The 18,232-nt window shown below is 47.1% G+C and overlaps 1 protein-coding gene across 27 annotated transcripts in view; it reads right to left on the bottom strand.

Moving 5' to 3' along the window:
- The window catches only part of TPM1 (tropomyosin 1), a 26,552-nt gene extending 8,320 nt beyond the window's left edge, over positions 1-18,232 (bottom strand). For 2 of the 27 annotated variants that reach the window (XM_036903071.2, XM_036903057.2), the window contains exons 1-7: positions 17,998-18,222; positions 17,104-17,229; positions 5,115-5,248; positions 2,953-3,070; positions 1,636-1,706; positions 785-860; positions 270-332 (exon numbers count right to left, since the gene is read on the bottom strand). In XM_036903071.2, the coding sequence (XP_036758966.1) occupies positions 270-332; positions 785-860; positions 1,636-1,706; positions 2,953-3,070; positions 5,115-5,248; positions 17,104-17,229; positions 17,998-18,111 (702 nt within the window). In that variant the 5' untranslated portion in view covers positions 18,112-18,222. Of the gene's footprint in view, positions 1-269; positions 333-784; positions 861-1,301; positions 1,378-1,635; positions 1,707-2,952; positions 3,071-5,114; positions 5,249-12,561; positions 12,772-16,783; positions 16,910-17,103; positions 17,230-17,997 lie in introns of those variants that run through there. The other 25 variants (XM_036903065.2, XM_036903063.2, XM_036903072.2 and 22 more) reach the window with 19 other exon arrangements.

The following is an 18,232-nucleotide window of genomic DNA, read 5'->3' as shown; positions in this document are numbered from 1 at the left end:
CTGTGAAGTTCTACATTTCTAGAAGCTACACATTAGGGAAACTAGAGAATGAAAATTAAGTACAGCACCCGTAAAATGGATCCGAAACTATGTTTCAGTCAACGCAGTGAGAGGTGGCAGCCAGCATAGCGTATTAACTCCAAGACCACCTCTGAATATTCCTGACTTGGATCATCATAACTCAAAAAACGAAAACACCCTGACCAGCTCTGTAAAGACGGATTCATTTAAAATCCAGTTGGCTTTGTCCAAGACACTCATGATATTACCTCCTTCAGCTTGTCCGAAAGGACCTTGATTTCTTCCTCGTATTTGTCTTCCTTCTGCGAGTACTGTAATTAGAAAGAGTGTTCCAGATGTCAGGCCTCAGTTCACTCTATACTCAGGTCTTCTGACACAAGGAAAGCGCCAGCCCAGCCAACAGATGTTGAGGATTTCTTAGGAGGTAATGGAGCCTCGGATATCACATGGCATACTACAATACGGTCTCTGTTTTCTTGCCTATTGTTTTACATGGGATACGAGTAAGATAACTCAGCCACTTGGCACTTGGTTTGAATTAAATTGTTACAGATGACTCACCTACTCAACATAAAATATATTCTCTATTAAAAAAGGAATGTTGTCCAGGAACCATCAGAAAATTGTCTCAAAATGATGCCATCTGCTAAAATGCCTAGTAGACTACTGCTTCCCTTTAGCAGGGCCTCAGAAGAGAAGAACTGGGTCTCTTCTGAGCAACTCCTAAAGATGCCTTTGCCCCCATACCGTGCTCCTGGCCTACCTTCTCAGCCTGAGCCTCCAGTGACTTCAAGTTGTTCGTCACAGTTTTCAATTCTTCTTCAAGCTCGGCACATTTGCTAATTTTTTCGATCAGAGGCAGAAAGGTTGGGAGACAAGCCAAAGGAAGGAGGAGAGAAAAAGGAGAGGGATGGGAAAAAATGAAAACCAAGTTCTAGAGAACAATGGGCTGCCTTAAAGTAGCCAAATTATCAGGTACTAAAATGCTCAGTTTCACCAAGGACACTGCCTTTCAACCTTGCAACAGCAGAAAGGCAGGGTGACAATCCAACAACTCTGAAGTGATAATTTGGCTTCTTTTTTGGCTGCACCAAAGAGCATTTATGAAGGAAAAACAAAGGAGTGTAAAGGACCCAAAGGAAGCACTTAAAGCAAGATATAAGACAGCAGAGGGTGTAGTGAAGGTGCAGTCGTTATACCAAACGAACCAGTAGACGTTGGAAGCTTAAAGATGTCTGAGTTGCAGTTAAACCTAAAAACCATACATGAGCCATCAGTACCTTATCCTCTGCAGCCATTAATGCTTTCAAGGTCTGATCCATTATTCTTAATTGTTCTTCCAGCTGTCGAACTTGGCTGTTAGTGGACACAGGAAATGCACAAGGCCATTCTCAAAATCAGTGTGCAGGTAAGGCATGCAGTGATACACGCATTCATACACAGACACTCCACACGAGTCCTCCATGTTCCATACTTGTGGCTCATCCATGTCAAATGAGCATATAAAGAGCCCAGAGCTGAAACAAGTCAATGTGCAGCTGCCAGAAGGTCATGCTGTTTAGTCACTGCTCTGCAGCTCCCCACACCCAGCCTCCTGGTGCTGGGCCTGCTTACCTTTCTGAGAGCTCGGCCCGCTCCTCTGCACGTTCCAGATCACTCTCAATGATGACCAGCTTACGGGCTACCTGCAGCAGGACAAACACAGTACACATACACACCATGGGGCTTGCAGCTTTGAGCAAGGGGGGTGGAGGTGGGGAGTGGATCCATCAACCCTTACAAGTTCTTATCTACAAATAAGATGATCCTCTTTTCTGTGGACTAGAGAGAAGCAATTCTCCGTCAGGAGGGTCAATGGAGAGGAGACCAGAGGCTTTTACTGTCAAAGACCCAGAATGGTTAACTTATGAGTGGGTAGCCTCATTTTAAGACTGACCCAGGTGAAGTCTGTATAATTACATAGCAGCCAGACCAAAGTGTGGAAGGAGGGAGGCATATGAAATACACAATCTCAAAAACAGCAGTAGGAAGATACATGATGCATTTATGCTGAAAAGGTAGGGGCTGTCGAGAAAACACTGAAGATAATCCTAAGAACTCTGTCAATTTAGAGCTCTGCATCTCCTTTTTGTGAAGGAGACTAAAAATGCCCAAACCACAACCAGGGAAGTGAGCAACAGATGAGCTAGTGAGAGGATCAGTGAGGTCCACTCTACAGTCAGTGAAGAAACCCTGAGAGGAGGGATCCTCCGAAGCATTTCAAAATTAGTAGGCAGAATCTGGGAATCATGATGATAATGATAGTAGTAATATAATAAAAATAAAGGAGAGTCAATGCTGTTTCAAGATAGCCAGGATACATTAGGGAAAAAATGAAAACCTTTACAGTCACGTTGGCTATTATTATAGGAGGTTGTTTCCATGGGCAACATGCCCAGAAATGGATCCAGCTGTGAACCTGTCCTGATACTGGGAGTTCTACTCCCTGGAGGATGGCATGGTGAAAATGGCCTCTCAGTCTACTAAGTACACAGTCTGTGTCTCTCTGGTGTCTGCCCTGGACCATGCTAGGTGAATCCCACCAGGAAGAACTGTCTGCACAATGGGCACGAGAACCTCTTCCACAAGGCACAAGAGGCCCAACTCCCCCTTCTCCTAGCCGAAGAGCTTTATGAAGGTCTCTGGGCAGAGCTCCATGTTTCCCAGCGCTATCAATTGGCTTCATGAGAAAGCCTGGGGTCCCCCAGCAAGATCAACCAAGTAAGAATGATTTTCTGGAGACAGAGGAACTCTGCTTCTCAAAAACACCCATTTCTGCTAAGGAAGCAGATCATTTCCCTGGAGAATGCGAGGCTGTTCACACTGCTCCCTGTGCCCCTGCCCCAGGCCACGAGCGGGGAGTCCGTGAGGCTCTGGGCCCCAGGATCTGACCTCTTCATACTTGCGGTCGGCATCTTCAGCAATGTGCTTGGCCTCTTTCAGCTGGATCTCCTGAATTTCCATTTTCTCCTCATCCTTTTGGGCTCGGCTTTCAATGACTTTCATGCCTCTGAAAAGGAAGACAGGCCGGAAGACCCGAGATGCAGAGCTGACCTCCACAAACCCACACTGCCCTGCAGAGGCTTGTGAGGCTTCCTGTCACTGGCTGCCCAAAATAGAGCAGAGAGGGACTTTCATTTTCCAACCTTTGAAACAAGAGTTTCCAGAGCTGAAGGCAGAAAGACATGCACTTCTGTTTATTGTGAATAAAACCTCACATTTGCAGTACCGGTGAAGCTGTCCAGGCATCTAATATTAAATGAAAGATACACGTCAGGACCCTGTTTGAAACCGAGAGGCATCAAGAAACAGGAAAAGCCGACATGCTTTACTTGCCATATAAATAATGGGAATTTTTTCCCTTTCTGGTGGGAAGCTTCTAGCTTGAAAACGGACAAAAGTTAGAAACAAAAGCAAATTTATCTTATTTCTTCCTACAAAGAAGACAGATGTTCTTACTCCATCAACCACGAATGTTAATATTAGATTGAGCCGTATGAAATTGCTGATATTTGACCACATCAGGACTCAAAAAATGGCAATTTATGTGAGTCAATCTACTACTTTAGATAACAAACCGCATTTTGCCTTTAATGGAATTCTTTTATAATACAGGTGATTAGAGACAGGACTGACACCATTTTCTACACTGATATTTGTATTTGGATCCTATGCCACGGTGGTAAGTTTTGGAAAATGTCAATTGATCTGAGGTATACTATGATTTACAGAATAACAAGTCCTGTTACGGATTTGTTTACCAAAATCTAAGTAGACAGTAGGATAAATTAACCACTATCTTTTGATGAAGCACTACAACATAGCTTAGGAGACCCGAGTTCTAGTCTTAGCTCTGCCATAAATGTGCTGAGACTCCAGGTAGGCCACATCAGTCACTGGACCTTAGCTTTCTCATTTGTAAAGCTGGGGACTGGAGTAAATAATCTCCAAATTCCTTCTTTCTCCAAAGTCTAACATGGCCAGATTGCCCTTTAGGTTCACTAACAAGGGTATTTCAGGAAGGAGTTAGCCACGAAACCACTGGTATGTGTACACTGTAGAGATGATGAATCGTCTTAAAGAATTTCAGACTCTTGGTTAGAGCAGTACATACTGAGCTGAAAATGGCTAAAACACTTCTCTAACCCTAAGTCTGATATCACTCTTTATCCATGGTACCAGGGAGCAGAAACTCACTTTCAGGATGGAGATACAGACAAAATGATGGACGGCTTCACCTATCCTGGTTATGGCACAGACATACACTCCCAGTGGTTTGAGATCTGACTGCACAACTCTGTCATCCCTCAAGGAACAGCACTCTCTAGTCTCATGGAGTCTTTCTTGGATGGTTTCTATGTAATATGAACACATTGGCTTGAACAGTTGAGTGTAAGAGAAAATGCCTTCTGAAATACACAAAACTGCATTAGTCGATCTGGCCATGGTTTTCCTCTACTACCACAAAGCTGAATCTTGGAGTAAGTTAGGCAGAGCCAGATTAGTGGGAGCGGGCTCAGAAGACACAAGTATCTGATTATACTCAGGTGTGAGCATGTGTCTTATCAGCATGACTAAGTCCAAAGCAATTTACTTTAGTTTTGCAGATCATATTTCTGTTTTGTCTGTGCTGTCTCTTCTACCTGTTTGGTTGGGCTATCTGACAAGGGACGGCCCATACTTCATTTATCTAGGCCTAAGCCTCCTTGGTGTATTTTAAATTAGTTGTCTTTAAAAAATGCCAAACTGCTTTGTGGTCAGCAGGAATGAAAGAACGAATATACATCCCTAGAATTTCTAGTTTATAGTCCATCCCCCTCGTTGGATGGTGAGCTATACGAGGGCAGGAATAGGATCTTTTTCTTATTTATAATCTTGGAGTTTAAAGTAGTGCTTTGCACAAAGGTGTCCCACTATCGTTAAATGAACAAAACCAATAAAATTATACATGGGATCAACTGAGGAAATGATGCCACCAAGGGACTGTAAAATTCTTGACACCCACAGATCAAAGCAGCCCTCTGCTGAAGAGACCTTGCTGAAGGTGTCCTCACCTCTCACTCTCATCTGCTGCCTTCTCGGCCTCCTCCAGCTTCTGCAAAGCTGTTGCCAGACGCTCTTGGGCACGATCCAACTCTTCCTCAACCAGCTGGATGCGTCTGTTCAGAGACGCTACATCGGCCTCAGCCTAGGCAGAGAAAGTGAAAGGCATTTCAGAACGTGAGGGTAGTGCCTTCAGGAAGTGGCTGAGATTGAAACACTCATTTCAGACAGGAAGACCAGGCTTTGTGCAGAGCCTCCTTTAAATGCATTACAAGCCCTGGTCAACTCTGCAGTTCTTGGCTACGTTCATGCATTGATTGTACAGTAAACGTCGGCATATACAAATTTGTGTATATACAAATCCATACACATAATTCTCAGTGGGCAGACAGACCATTAGCAAGTGCTCTCTTGCTTGGTTCCTTTCCTCCTTAGATTCCAATACACCAGCTTTATCTGACTGGTTAAAGGAGAGCATCATTACAGCCACCTCACTGACTGGGGGCCTGAGGACTGGACAGAGATGACAAGACTTACCAGGTTCAGCCACATAAGCAGTACAACCAGAAATCAGACTCAGGAGTCTCAACTCTCCTTTCTCCTGGCCCCTTTCTCAAAGGGGCCTTCTAAAGGAACTAAAGTATTTTAAAATGCAGTGGTTCTAAAATATACACCACAAAGACACTTGAACAAAATACAGTAATTGCCCCCACACCCACCCTGGTAACCCCTTTAGACTAACTGTTCACCCAGGAACAGGGCCAAGACAAATTTCCCAAAAGTTTTTGATATAAGCCTAGGGGTATTTCTTGTAAGTCAAGGTTGCTACAAGAAAAGTTTCAAACTCCTTAGGAGAAAAGCAGTATAGACATTGTTTATATTTGGCATCTATCTCTGCAATAAGATGCTTCTCTCTTGGGGATGCGATGGTTACCTACTATTATAAGCAATTTTTACTGTAAGCCTCAGAACACTTTCAAGACTGTGGAGGTCCACTATATATACTGGCATTGGTGGCTGTTTAAATATATGCATGGAGGGGAAAGACGGAACTACCAGTTAGGTACCATTTCCTCATCCTCATCCACTTTGAATGTATGCTTATCACAGGGTAGTGGGCTTTTCAGGACACTTGGGAGTTTTCTTAAAATTGCAGTACACACTTAGGCGACTATGCTAGTTTTCTAGCCACATTCCTGTCTTCTTTACTCAACTGTAAGCCTCTTAAGTGCAGGGAATCACAGTTCTCTGTGCAGTATATGGGCTCAGTAAATGTCTACTGAATAAAGTGATTAAGGCCAACCTAATTTAAACAACTTTTTTTTGCTCACAGACCCATGACACAGTTTGAAACACACATGCACTTAGACAGAGGCTGTTACGGTCTTGAATGAAAGGAATATGAGAACATTCAGCTCTTTGCTCATCTAGATTTTTAAGACTTTAAATGTCAAGTTTTATCTGGGAAGGAGAGGTGATTAGGGCCTCTCCAACTATGGTGAAAGGCTTTATAAAAACATTCAAATACACTTTTATCTGATCAAATATTAATTATGTATTAATAACTGGCTGATGGAGACAGGGAGCAGGGGGGACATGTGGAAAGCACCTGGGGAGGGCAGTTTACAATGGTACCAGCTAGTGAAGTGAACCACTATCAGTGCTGTTAGTAACGGGCCCTGCTCAGCCTGACAGGCTCATAACTGCTATTTTTGGAGGAGGGGTGAGGGAAATTGGGTAAGACATTTCTTAAGTACAAGGCACAGTCTTTTTAAAGTCCTCAGCCCAATTTTTTAAAAATTGGAAGGAGGTATACATTAAATGCATACATCTGGTGCAGCTCAGCTTCACTTTTCTGTATTTTTCATTTCTAGCAAAATTCTATTTCTTTTATGAATGGGGAAAACAAGCATCTCAGAGTTTAAGGCAAAAAAAAAAAAAAAACCAAAAAAACTTCAGTGTTTAGATCATGTACTTGAAAGTATTTTTCTTTTTTCCCCTTTCCTTATTTTATTTTATTTTTTTGGTATCATTTATCTACAATTACATGAGCAACATTATGGTTCCTAGACTCCCCCCATCATCAAGTTCCTTATTATTTTTAATAGGAAGGCAAATATCCTTGTTACAGGTGGTATGGCCAGAGAGATGTCAAGTTTTTCAAAACATTTTTTGTAGCCGCCACACTCTAGTAAGTTTCCTGCTCTGTTTTCAATCTGGGCCTCAGCCTTGAGGTCTCTGGATTCATAGAGAGGAGACTGTTTATGCTCCAGGGAGAGAACCTTCCGGGTGACAGGCCAATCTAGGTCTCCAGCTTCCCACACAGCTGGGGTATCAGAGTAAGGGAGTAGCACCTCATGTTTGTTCCTGCCTCTACACACACTCTCCCTACCTGAGGTCCCCTCATTAATCTGTATCCCCCCTCCGCCACTGTAACCATTCTTTCTTTTAGCTCTTGACACTGTTTTATAAATGGCACTCATTCTTTTCCCCCCAGGAGTATCTTAGACTGCTTGATATTACGGGTTGTGTCCTATCAGAATCCCAGCCAAGAGGGCCTCACACAAGGTGCCCAAGCAATGACTGGGCATGGAGATCTGTTGCAGGAGGCAGGACTGTGCACACACAGAAGGCAGACCTGCAGGTGGTTCACAAAGCAGGGTCTCAGCTGTTTAGCTAGAAGGGGCCCTAGGCATTGGCCCGCAGTTCTCACAACTGGCTGAGTATCAGAATCCTTAAGGAGATGCGTTTTAAAGATACAAACGTCCAGGCCCCATCCCTAGAGATTCTGCTTCAGGAGGTCAGGGGAGGGCAGGAATCTGCACTATAAGTAAGCAGTCTGTTCCACTACTGCCCTCCCGGGCCCATCTCCCAAAGAAGCTGGCAGACCCTGTGGGAACCACTCTCCTAGCTCTTCATTCAGAAGACAGGAGGAGGAAGGGAGGGACCTTTGACCAGAGTGCTGACTATGCTCCGGCCTTCCAGCCATCGGGGGAGACAGGACTAAAACCCAACCTGCCGGCTCCTCGGTGCTGGCTCTGCCACTTCTCATGGCCTCATGGAAGCCCTGGATTTGGTGGGTCCACCGCTGGAGTCTTCTCTCTCCGTCCATCAGAGTGGAAGCTTCTCTACAACCACCCCCACCCCAACTTCCCCAACCAAAAGAAAGGCCTTCAGCGACAGCCTAACCAGGACTAGAACAGTTACTGTATTGAAATCACCCACTAGGCAAGTCCTCTCGTTCTGAAATAGGTGTGTATGAAATTGAACACTTCACCAAGTCACACTAATGTGGGAAGCTCACATAAGGGCACAGAACATCTGCCCGTGAGTTCCAGAAGCAATGGCTGCTGCCCCGGAGGTTTCAAAGTAGGACAGGCGAAGGTGCCCTGGACTGAGGGCAGTGTCTGGGGCATCCACCGCTCTGTAAGCTTCCCCTGGGAGAAACCTGGACCCCCACTGGCTACTTAGGCCCTACTGTACTGGTGTGACTGCAATTTTGTTTGATCTGCAGAATTCAAGATATGCTTAATTCCATAAACCAAGTAAGGGCACGTCTTTTTCTTTCTTACTTTTACTGTTTTTTAATTTAATTATGCTCTTTGTTCAAAAGGTCCCTATCTCTCTTACCTTCACTAGCTATTATTTCTGGGATGAGTTCTCTAAGTTCTGAGGCTTACTCAGATGCTTCCTGAAGCCCTCTCATCACAGACCTAAGACTTAACCTGCTGCTTCTGCCAGCACAAGCCCACAGCCACATGACCATCTGTTATTTAAAAAGCAGATGTAAACAACAAGGTGTTTGAGAAGGGCCAAGACCCCAGACAGACGCAAATTATTTCCAAGCGTGGAAATTACCCTTAGTGCTCTGGGTTAGCTGCTTCTAACAAGGGCCCACGTGTTGACAGTGCCAGCGAAGTCTTTTAGTTTGAGATAGCTTCTTTTATTTCAAAAGTCCTATTGTGTCCCAACATGTAATGAGCTACTGAGAAAAAAGCGACTGCTTGCTATGTTAGTAAAGACTACCCATTGTCTCGCGGCAGATCCGTTGTGGACCCACCACCAGGCAGGCACTCGGCACTTGCGAGGTGCCACAGAGCTGCCCCTCCTCCCTTCCTGAACTAGTTACCTATATAAAAAACAAGGGCAGGTACACCACTTCCCCCATCCCAACAAAGGACTACACAGAAATCAAGAGCATTCCTGCTCTAATACAGGAAAATACTACTTCAAATCAGATTTGAAAGAAAACTTTCACAAGGCTTAGATGTTCATGAAATCCAGATGTTTAGCCAACACAACTAAAATAAACAAATAGTAATTACTGTTACTTAAAAAAAAGTATCCCACTGAAGACTGTTAAGAAGAAATAATCATAGGAAAATAATATCATCTCCTAAAAATTGATCCTCTGGGGTATGTTTCCAAGTCCTGCCCGAACCAGAGTGGAGCACGGAGTGATCAAAGGTCAGGCCTTTTTATTTCACGCAAATTGTAGTTGTACAGAAGTTTCACCCAACTTGCTGTGTAAGACTAAGTGACTACAGCCAAGTTAAACTTCTGCCCTTATATGGTAAGGAAAGGGGGAAAAAACAGTGATGACATTAAGGGGCACTCCCCTGGATAGCAGATAAACACAACCTCCTATCTGTGCCAAAGCCTATAATTTAAGAGGCATGTTTGTATAATGAGAGAACTGACATAAACAGGACATTGCAGTGCCTCTGCCTTGCCTACATATGAAAGCAGAAATCCGGAGTGTAGATTCCAGTTAGTGCCACCCTGGGGGGTGCCAGTGTGAGCACAAAATGCACTCTCAGTTTCCTGGTCTCAGAAACATTTACCAACTCTAAAGAGGGAGAGGGCTGAAAGTTTTGTAAACTGGTTATTTCCCATGATTTAATAAAGTTAGCAATTATGAACCTTCGGGCTGCAACTTTAAGTCTCCTTAAAGTCTCCTTCAAGAGTTGGGTACTATCCAGAAGGAGGAAGGACTGGCTCCTTCTCGCTACTTTTTCCTTTGATAATGACAAAAAACAAACAAAACCCTAGTGGGTCACAAGACGTAGAGTCAACCATTCCATCAAGGGAAGCAGCCTCATTCCAACATTTTGAAGGGCCCACACACCTTGGATAAACAAACCAGTAGGAAGTAGGGATGGCTGGTGTTTCCAAGAAGTGCTGGTGTAAAAGAGTCAATTAACTATAGCCTGTCTGAATGTCTGAGAATCTGAATTTGGGAACAACAGTCCGGTGAAATATTTTTTTGCAGTGGCTCACTAAAACTTTATCTCTGCTGCCAGGAGAAACTGTGACTACTAGCTTAACTCACGTCTGACAACTACGAAGAAACCACCTTAAATTAGCTGCTTGTAATTTCCAGTTTCAGAAGTTAGGAGTAACTCAACCTGAGATTCTCACTTCCATGGTCTGACCCAGTCCTCAAGTTGCTGTCTTAAAAGGTTCTGTGTCCTATTACCTGGATAGACTTTTTTCAAAAATTATTTTTTAAAATTTGAAGTTATTTAAACCACATTTAATATTAAGCTTTGAAAAGAATGAAAGCATCCTCTTTAGCCCACTGGCACATGGAAATTACTGTTATAAAAATGATGCAAAACAGAGAAGCTGAATATAAAAATAACAACGTGCCCTTCATTTACCTTCTGGGGCTGACATCAGTTATTAGGCCAGCAGTCAATACAAAGCTCTCCAATATAGGAGCACATATTCCCTTGCTTAGCAGGGTGAGAGGTCTACTGACTTCTACCACTAACACCACTTCAACCCATCAAGCAAGCATTCCTTTCAGACTGCCCAGGTCCTATCTCCATTCAAGTTCCAAAAAGAAAAAAAAATTGAATCAAAAGCATTTAAATGGAGTGTTTCAAGATGTAGTGAAACGAGCAGGCCATTTTCAAGACCCTTTCATCAGTGAACTGAAGGGGGATGAGCAATGTGTGGTGCCGAGAGCGGCGCAGTTTTAATACTAGCAGACCCTCAGGGCGCTTACTCTGGTGTGCTAAGCTGCACTGTAAGTCCCTACTAACGCCTTTCCTCCGCACAACAGGTAGGTACTGTTAATACCCACATTTCAGTTACCGAACAGAGAACTGAGAAGTTAATTTGCTCAAGGTCTCACAGGTAGTTAAATAGGGGGAGCCAGGATTCCAATCCTGGCAATCTGGGTCCAGAGTTCTGGTTCTTATCCATTATGTTCTATTAGTTTTTATGGTTCAAGGACAGCGGCTAGCCAGTCAGAGAGGGAGCGGAATCCATTTATCACCCCATTTCAGATCTTTGGGATCTCTGCTGACTTGTCCTGTAAAGAAAATTATCTTTTGCTTATTGATTTCCTGATTCTTGTCTGTATTTTACCCTGGATTTTCTCTAGGTAGGGCTTCCTCTTAAGAAGACTGTTTACTGCTACGTATTTTATGCAAAACAGGTCTTATACTTCTGTAGCCAGACATACGCCTTAACATTACAAACACTTAACCAATAGGATTTACTAAAATTGGAATAGGGCCTTATTAAGCACAGCTGGACACTATATTATTGCTTGTCATAAAATACCTAAGGTGTTTGAGTATCCTGATTTAATCTCTCTCTCTCTCTCTCTCTCTCTCTCTCTCAAATTAACAAACAGCAAATGCCTAAACTACCTCTGAAATCCTGTTCCTGTTTGCTGGATACATTTTCCTCAGGGGAAAGGAAGCCAGGTATTACATTCAATGTGGGGGAGGGGGAGGCCAGCAAGGGAATACGCCCGGGGGTCGTTGACGTTTAGCCACCTTTTTTCAAGACTCGGTAACAAAGGGGTATCCATCTGTTATACAGATACATCTATCTCTTCTACAGAACTTGGGCGGGGGCTAGTTAAGAAAGGGAAAGGTAAGCCGGCCGCATACTATCTAAGTCAGACCCCGGCACTGTCAGTGTCTCAACCACACAGAGAAACAGGCTTCCAGAAAACCAAGGGTCAGCGGGGATGGTGGAGTTCAGCATCCTCGGGCCCCAAGGAGCCACAGTGCCTCAGACTTGACCCGACAGCGCCCCTTCCCAAAGGAAGGATTTCCAGAAGGGTTTCCCTCTTGCTTCTCCACCCTCTGAGTAAATAATGCCAGCAGCGCAAAGTGCACATTCCGGGAGCACCCAAGACACCAGGGCAGCACGTAGGCTGCACCCCAGATATAGAACCCCTTTTAGGAAAGTGCTCCTTCCAGAACCTTCTCAACACCACTCCAGCTTCCCCTCGGAGCTTTTACTAAATTTAACAGCGAGATGGAGAGGAAGGGCTGAGAACAGGCAGGGCCCCTCCCCGGAGCCCGACGCCAGCCTGCCCCAGGTGCGCCAGGTGCTCCCGGGAGGGGGTGGGGCAGGGTAGGTGGCTCCGGGGGCCTCGCGGGGCGCGGTGGGGCCGCCTCGGGTAGGGGTAGTGATGGGTGGGTCCCTTACGGTCTCCCTCAGCTTCTTCTCATAGTCCAGCTCGCGCTGCAGGCTGCCCGCGCGCTCCTCCGCGGTGTCCGCCTGCTCCTGCAGGCTCCGGATCTTCCTCCGCACTGCCTCCAGCGAGCTGCTGCCGGCCATCGCGCGGGGCAGCGGCGGTCAGGCGGGCGGGCTGCGGTGGGAGAGGCCGGCTGCCGCACTCCCAAGCGCCGGCCACCCCGCCCAGGCCTCGCCGCACGACGGCGGCGCCCCCTACGGTCCACCACCAGCCCGGAAGTCGCGGTCTCCTGGGCGGCGCAGGCGAACCACAGGCGGGTGCGGCGAGCGCCGGGGGCGGGCACGGCGGGCGGGGCGGGGCGCGCGCCGCGGGCCCCGGGAATTTGCAAACCGCGCGAGGCACTGCGCATGCTCGCGACGGCTGGCTGTCGGGCTTGGGCTCGCTGCGGCGGCACCTGGCCGGGAGGCCACTGCGCCAGGGGTTTTATTGCGACTCCCAACGTCCCTCCCTAGCTCTTTGGTGGCCTGGGGTAACGGACCTGGCTGCTGAGAGCAATGGTGCCGCCTAGTGGCGGAGGGAGTGTTCCGCCCTAGAGTCCCGGATTCCCATGCCCGGAGGATGAAAAGCTGAGCGAATGGTTTGGGGGCCTTTGAATGTGCCCCCAAAAGGACTGTTCTTCGTTGAAAAGAACCCAAAACACAAGACCCTAAGCACACCCCTCGTCCCCCTCCAAAATTCACAAAGTGAAAACCACCAACATAGTTAAACCTACTCTAAATGCAGTCTTCCTAGGTTGGAATCTGGCTCCCAGTTCTCTCCTCGCTGTTAACTTCTCTGCGCTTCATTTGTAAAAGTGGGGTTAATACTTCCCTCATAGGGCTGCTATGAGGATGAAGCAGATGTAGAACGCTTAGCACAATACCTTGTGAAGAACTCAAAATGATAGCTGCTTTATAGTTAATATACATGCAGGCACTGTTTTAAGAGTCAGGCTGGGGCCTACCAGCCGTGTTAGGGGGCTCAGGCCGGCCAGCCTCTCTGAGGCTCACCTTCCTTTCCATAAAAACAATCATCTCAACGGTTCTACTTCTAGTTACAACCTTCTCTAGTGTCTTCTGGAATCTGACCAATTCTGGGCTGGAGTGGGATGACTTTAAAAGGCATGCTAATAAGGAAGGCTACAGAGCCCTCTGAGAGTCTCTGGCTACAGCTGGATAAAAACCAACTGGGAACTATCTTCTGCCAATTCTCCCTTGGGCTGCGTTTTAAATGCCGTCTAATCTCATAGCTTTCTTTCCTTGCTTTTCTCACAGGAGGCCCTTCAAGTCAGGTCCTGGTGTGTTTAAGTGTGGGAATAATGAGGAAAAAGAAAACATACTTGACAACCCCTTCCTTCTCCAAAGGCCTAACAAGCCTTCTTTGCTTTCCTGACTCATTTTCTATGGAGTGTCACAGCCTCTGGTGAGACTCTCACAAACCCCAGCGTGGCCCCTCACATCCTGTAGGTGGTGCCTCTTGCTTTGTTCCCACATAGCTCATCAGGTCAGGAAGGAGGTTATAACTCCTCTAAGAGTACAGCCCTTGGACCTCCAACTTTGAGGTGGGGGAAAAAGTGTCTGGGAGCCTCCAAGAGGAGCCAGGGAAACTGCTGGACACTTTAAAGTGCCCTAAGCATTCAACCAGTGACTTAATGTCCTGCTTTTTTTAAACACCTGGGAAAGTCAGTTTCAGGTGAATTCAATTTCATGCTGATGTCATTATAGAAGCGTTTAGAACAGTTGTTCTCAGCCTTGGCTGCACATGGGAATCACTTGGGTGTTTAAAAAAATACTAACACCTGGGTTCCACACCCAGCAGTTCTGATTTAATTGGCCTGGGGTGCAGCCTGGATTATAGATTTAAAAACCTCCCTAGGTGATTCTGTTTAGTTAAGGTTGAGAATCACTGATTTCAGAAACACGATATACAGAGAGTAAAGACTCATACAGGGCAAATGTAAGATATATCACAGTTGTTGGGGAAGTGCTGGGGGCCAGAGAGAAAACAGAGCCTTTGGGCCCTTTCAGCCTTACTCAGGTGGAACAAAAATAGTTTCAGAACAAAGCCATCAGCGATGATACCTCATGAATGACAACCTTTCAAGCTAGGAAGAACCCATTTCTGGAACAGGATTTCTAAAGTATGTCAGTAAACTTTAGAAAAATGTAAAATGTTTTACACTGATGAGTAATGACAGTAAAATGCCCTAATCTCAAATGTAATGTTCCTCTACCCCAGGAAGCTGACCTCTCTCCCACTTCCCCCTTTCTCTAGTGACTTGTTTCTCCCTAGGTCTTGACTAGTTTTACTAGTTAGCAATCAGTCTATGTATAGCATGTGTTCACAAACTAATTCAACATCCTTATAGGTTCCAACAACCTAAAATGTCCTAAAGGGGAAGACAATCAAGATACTACTAAAAAGAAAAAGAAAAAGAAAAAAAAGAGTGTACCATATTAGGGCCAGTTTTCCAGTGGAAAAAAAAGTTTCAAAAATCTCCCTCCCTTGCTGGCCCCACCCCCCTCCCCAAGCTTTAAATATCCCCAGTTCTCCTCCTGCCCCACCTCGTTCCACTGCTCCCTAAACAAGACTTTTCAATGAAGACATGAGAGCACTACATAGTTACAATACAATAATTCTAACTTTTTTCCCAGAAAAATTGTAGCTTTTTTCCCTCCTTCTTTTGCCTTCAGTCTTAACTGTGCTCTTTATAAATTCTCTGCATTCTTTTCCTTATAAGGAATATCTCTCCTTGATCTATCAGCGGCTCTTTTGAAAAAGCGAAATAAAACGTCCTGCTGGAGAATTTGAGAGAGACAGACCTCCATTTAGCCATATACAGGGCAGACATCTGATCTATATTATACAAAGCAGGCACAGAGTTTTATGCGCTTTTTGTCTCTTTTTCTAAAGCCAGGTAGTTTGTAACTTTTAATGTTTTCGCTAAATCGCTGCTTCCCTGAATCCCCTTTCCAGGAACCCTGATTTTCACTGAAAATTTTTCGGTCAGATTCTACATGTCCTAGGTCTGGATTTCTCATTTACAAAGCACACTTAGAGATTTCAATTCAGTCTTTTCATGCCACAAAAAGCCTTTACTAGTTTCAAGACCCAAGACCCCTCTAGCAATTTGCATTATACTCTCATACAAAAAAATTCTGCAGTCCCGCTTGGTAGTTCAACTTCTGGACATAGCTTTCCCCCCCCGATGCTCATACATTCTTGGAATTGTTACCAATTTCCCAAGGAATTCTTGCCTAATTGTGCCTCTAGGCTTAATTAGCTTCTAGAATGGAATCCACCGGTGTGTAAAGAAGTCGGTCCTTTGGAAATCTAATGTTTGGCTCCAACTTAGGCAGCAGAAGAGGCAAGCTCTTCAGCTAAAAAGATTACAAAGGGCAGCAGACAAGTGCTGGTGGAGCTTTTGCAGTGTGTGCATCACCCCTGAAACTATGTGGTGGTTGTCAGAAGACTGACAGGTGGGGGTGGGGTGTGCAGGAGGGGAAGGGGGCAGCTAGCTCACTATACCATATAAAGCACTGAGCTATATATAACTTCCAGTGTACTTTCTGGATCTAGGGCCCTCAGACTGCAGACCCAAGCAAGTATCATCTTCCCAGGCATATCTTAAGGGCTGGATTTAGGCTTCTCTAGTAAGCAAGGAGGCCTCAGAGGTCTCTGCACCTCACCATCAACCTCAGCCTTCCAAGTAAGAGCACATGGCCTTCCTTCAATTTAGAGGCTGAGTCCTCTGTACCCTGACTAGACCCACCATGGAAAACCAGGCCTTCCTACTCACCAGAGATGGCAAGAGGAAAGAAAGTGAATAAAGTGAGGCATTCTATTTGCACAAACCTTGATGATGACACCGCAGAGGTTTTCCGCCACCAGGGAGGCAAGGTTCACCTCCAGCAAGCAATTTCAGCTGCTCTATTCTCCCAGTTTCTCACCCGCCCACCTCCACCCCCAGATTTGGGGGAAAGGAGAAAAGGAGAGACAGGAGTGGATGAAATAAAAATGAATGTGTGCAGTAGCAGTCAGAGGCAACATCCAGTGCTCTGGGCCATGGCGGGGCTGTGTGCAGGTGTTCAGCTGGAGGAGGTGACCCTCCTCCATTGCTCTCTGGCCCCTGTGGTGACCCCAAAGTGGCCACGCGGGCAGGAGGTGAGGGAGCCAGTGTGTACGTGCACTTACGTCGGTGGCCTTTTTCTCCGCCAGCTCCAGCTTCTCCTGGGCATCTTTGAGAGCCTCAGAGTATTTGTCCAGTTCATCTTCGGTGCCCTTGAGTTTCTTTTGCAGCGACACCAGCTCATCTTCCAGCTGGGAGTTGGCCGTGGGGGACGGGGTGGGGGTGGGGTGCAGCAGGCAGCGTGATCCCGCAGCGGGAGGGGTGTGGGTGCACAGAACCAGAAGGACAGGGACAGCGGGAGAGAGAGGGGAAGACAGGAAGGGAGGGAGAGAGAGAGACAGAGTTAGCCATTCGTGCGCCGCGCTGCGCCGCGCGCCCCGGGTACCTTGGCGGCGGCCTCATCGGCGGCCAGGAGGCTGTCCTCCGCCTTGTGCAGCTCCTCCAGCACCCGGTCCCGCTCGTCCTCCGACACCCGCAGCAGCTTCTCCTTCGCTGCGATGTCTTCCTCGAACTGGGGGGCAGCGGCGGGCGGGCGCGGGCGGCCGGCATGGACCGGGTGTTAGACACACACACAACACACGGGCGCCGGGTTGGCTGCGGGCTCTGGCCCGGGGCGCCGCGGAGTTGGGGTTCAAGGGCCCCTAGATAACCTTCTCTACCCCGGAGTTGGAAGTGTGACCCTACACCCGCACCTTTCCCGGGACAAGACTCCTGCGGAGGTCTAGGAGTCTCAGGGGGCCTAAGTCCACAACTTAGGGGGTGCAGAAAAGCGGCCCTGTCTCGGCCTCCGGACCGCGCTCTCTATTCTGTCCCATCTTTGTTCTCAAGGAAAAACTGCACGACCCCCCCCACCCCCACCCCCACCCCAGGTCTCTTTTCCAGTTGAAATTTTTATTCCCCAGTCGAAAGTCCAGAAGATTTTCTAACACTGTCTGGACTTCAACCTCCGCTCCACCCCTTATCTCCAAAGCTGATTCCTGATCCTGAGAATCAAGTGCCTCTAGGACTTGAACCGACTTCTCGAGCTCTGGGAACCGACACCGGGGAAATAAGCGTCCTCAGACTTGACCAAAAAGTTAGAATGAGCCTGAGTCTTGCTCTTCCCCTCCCCTTTCTCAGACGCGCGTCCCTGGGCGACCAGCGGTTGGGTCGGGTGGGTCCCCGAGTGCTCGGGGTGAGGGGCCGGGAAGGGGTGCCAGGCCGGGATCCCAGGGCTCGGAGGCACCCGGGCGGCGGGAGCGCGGGCAACCCGCCGGCGCAGGGCGGGGGAGGCGCAGACCTGTTTGCTTCTGTCCTCCGCCGCCTTCTTATCGGCTTCCGCCTGCTCGGCTCGATCCAAGGCGTTCTCCTTGTCGAGCTTCAGCATCTGCATCTTCTTCTTGATGGCGTCCATGGTGGCGGCGGCGAGGGGCCCGCGGGCTGCGGCGAGAGCGGCGAGGTGAGCGCGCGGCGGGGCGGCCGAGGCGTTGTGCGAGCGCACAGCCGCCTGCTGCTCCCAGATATGTACTTTCCCA

This window comes from Manis pentadactyla, chromosome 11 (assembly GCF_030020395.1).
Source record: "Manis pentadactyla isolate mManPen7 chromosome 11, mManPen7.hap1, whole genome shotgun sequence".
Taxonomy (NCBI): Eukaryota; Metazoa; Chordata; class Mammalia; order Pholidota; family Manidae; genus Manis; species Manis pentadactyla.
This window is presented reverse-complemented; position numbering and strand designations above follow the sequence as displayed.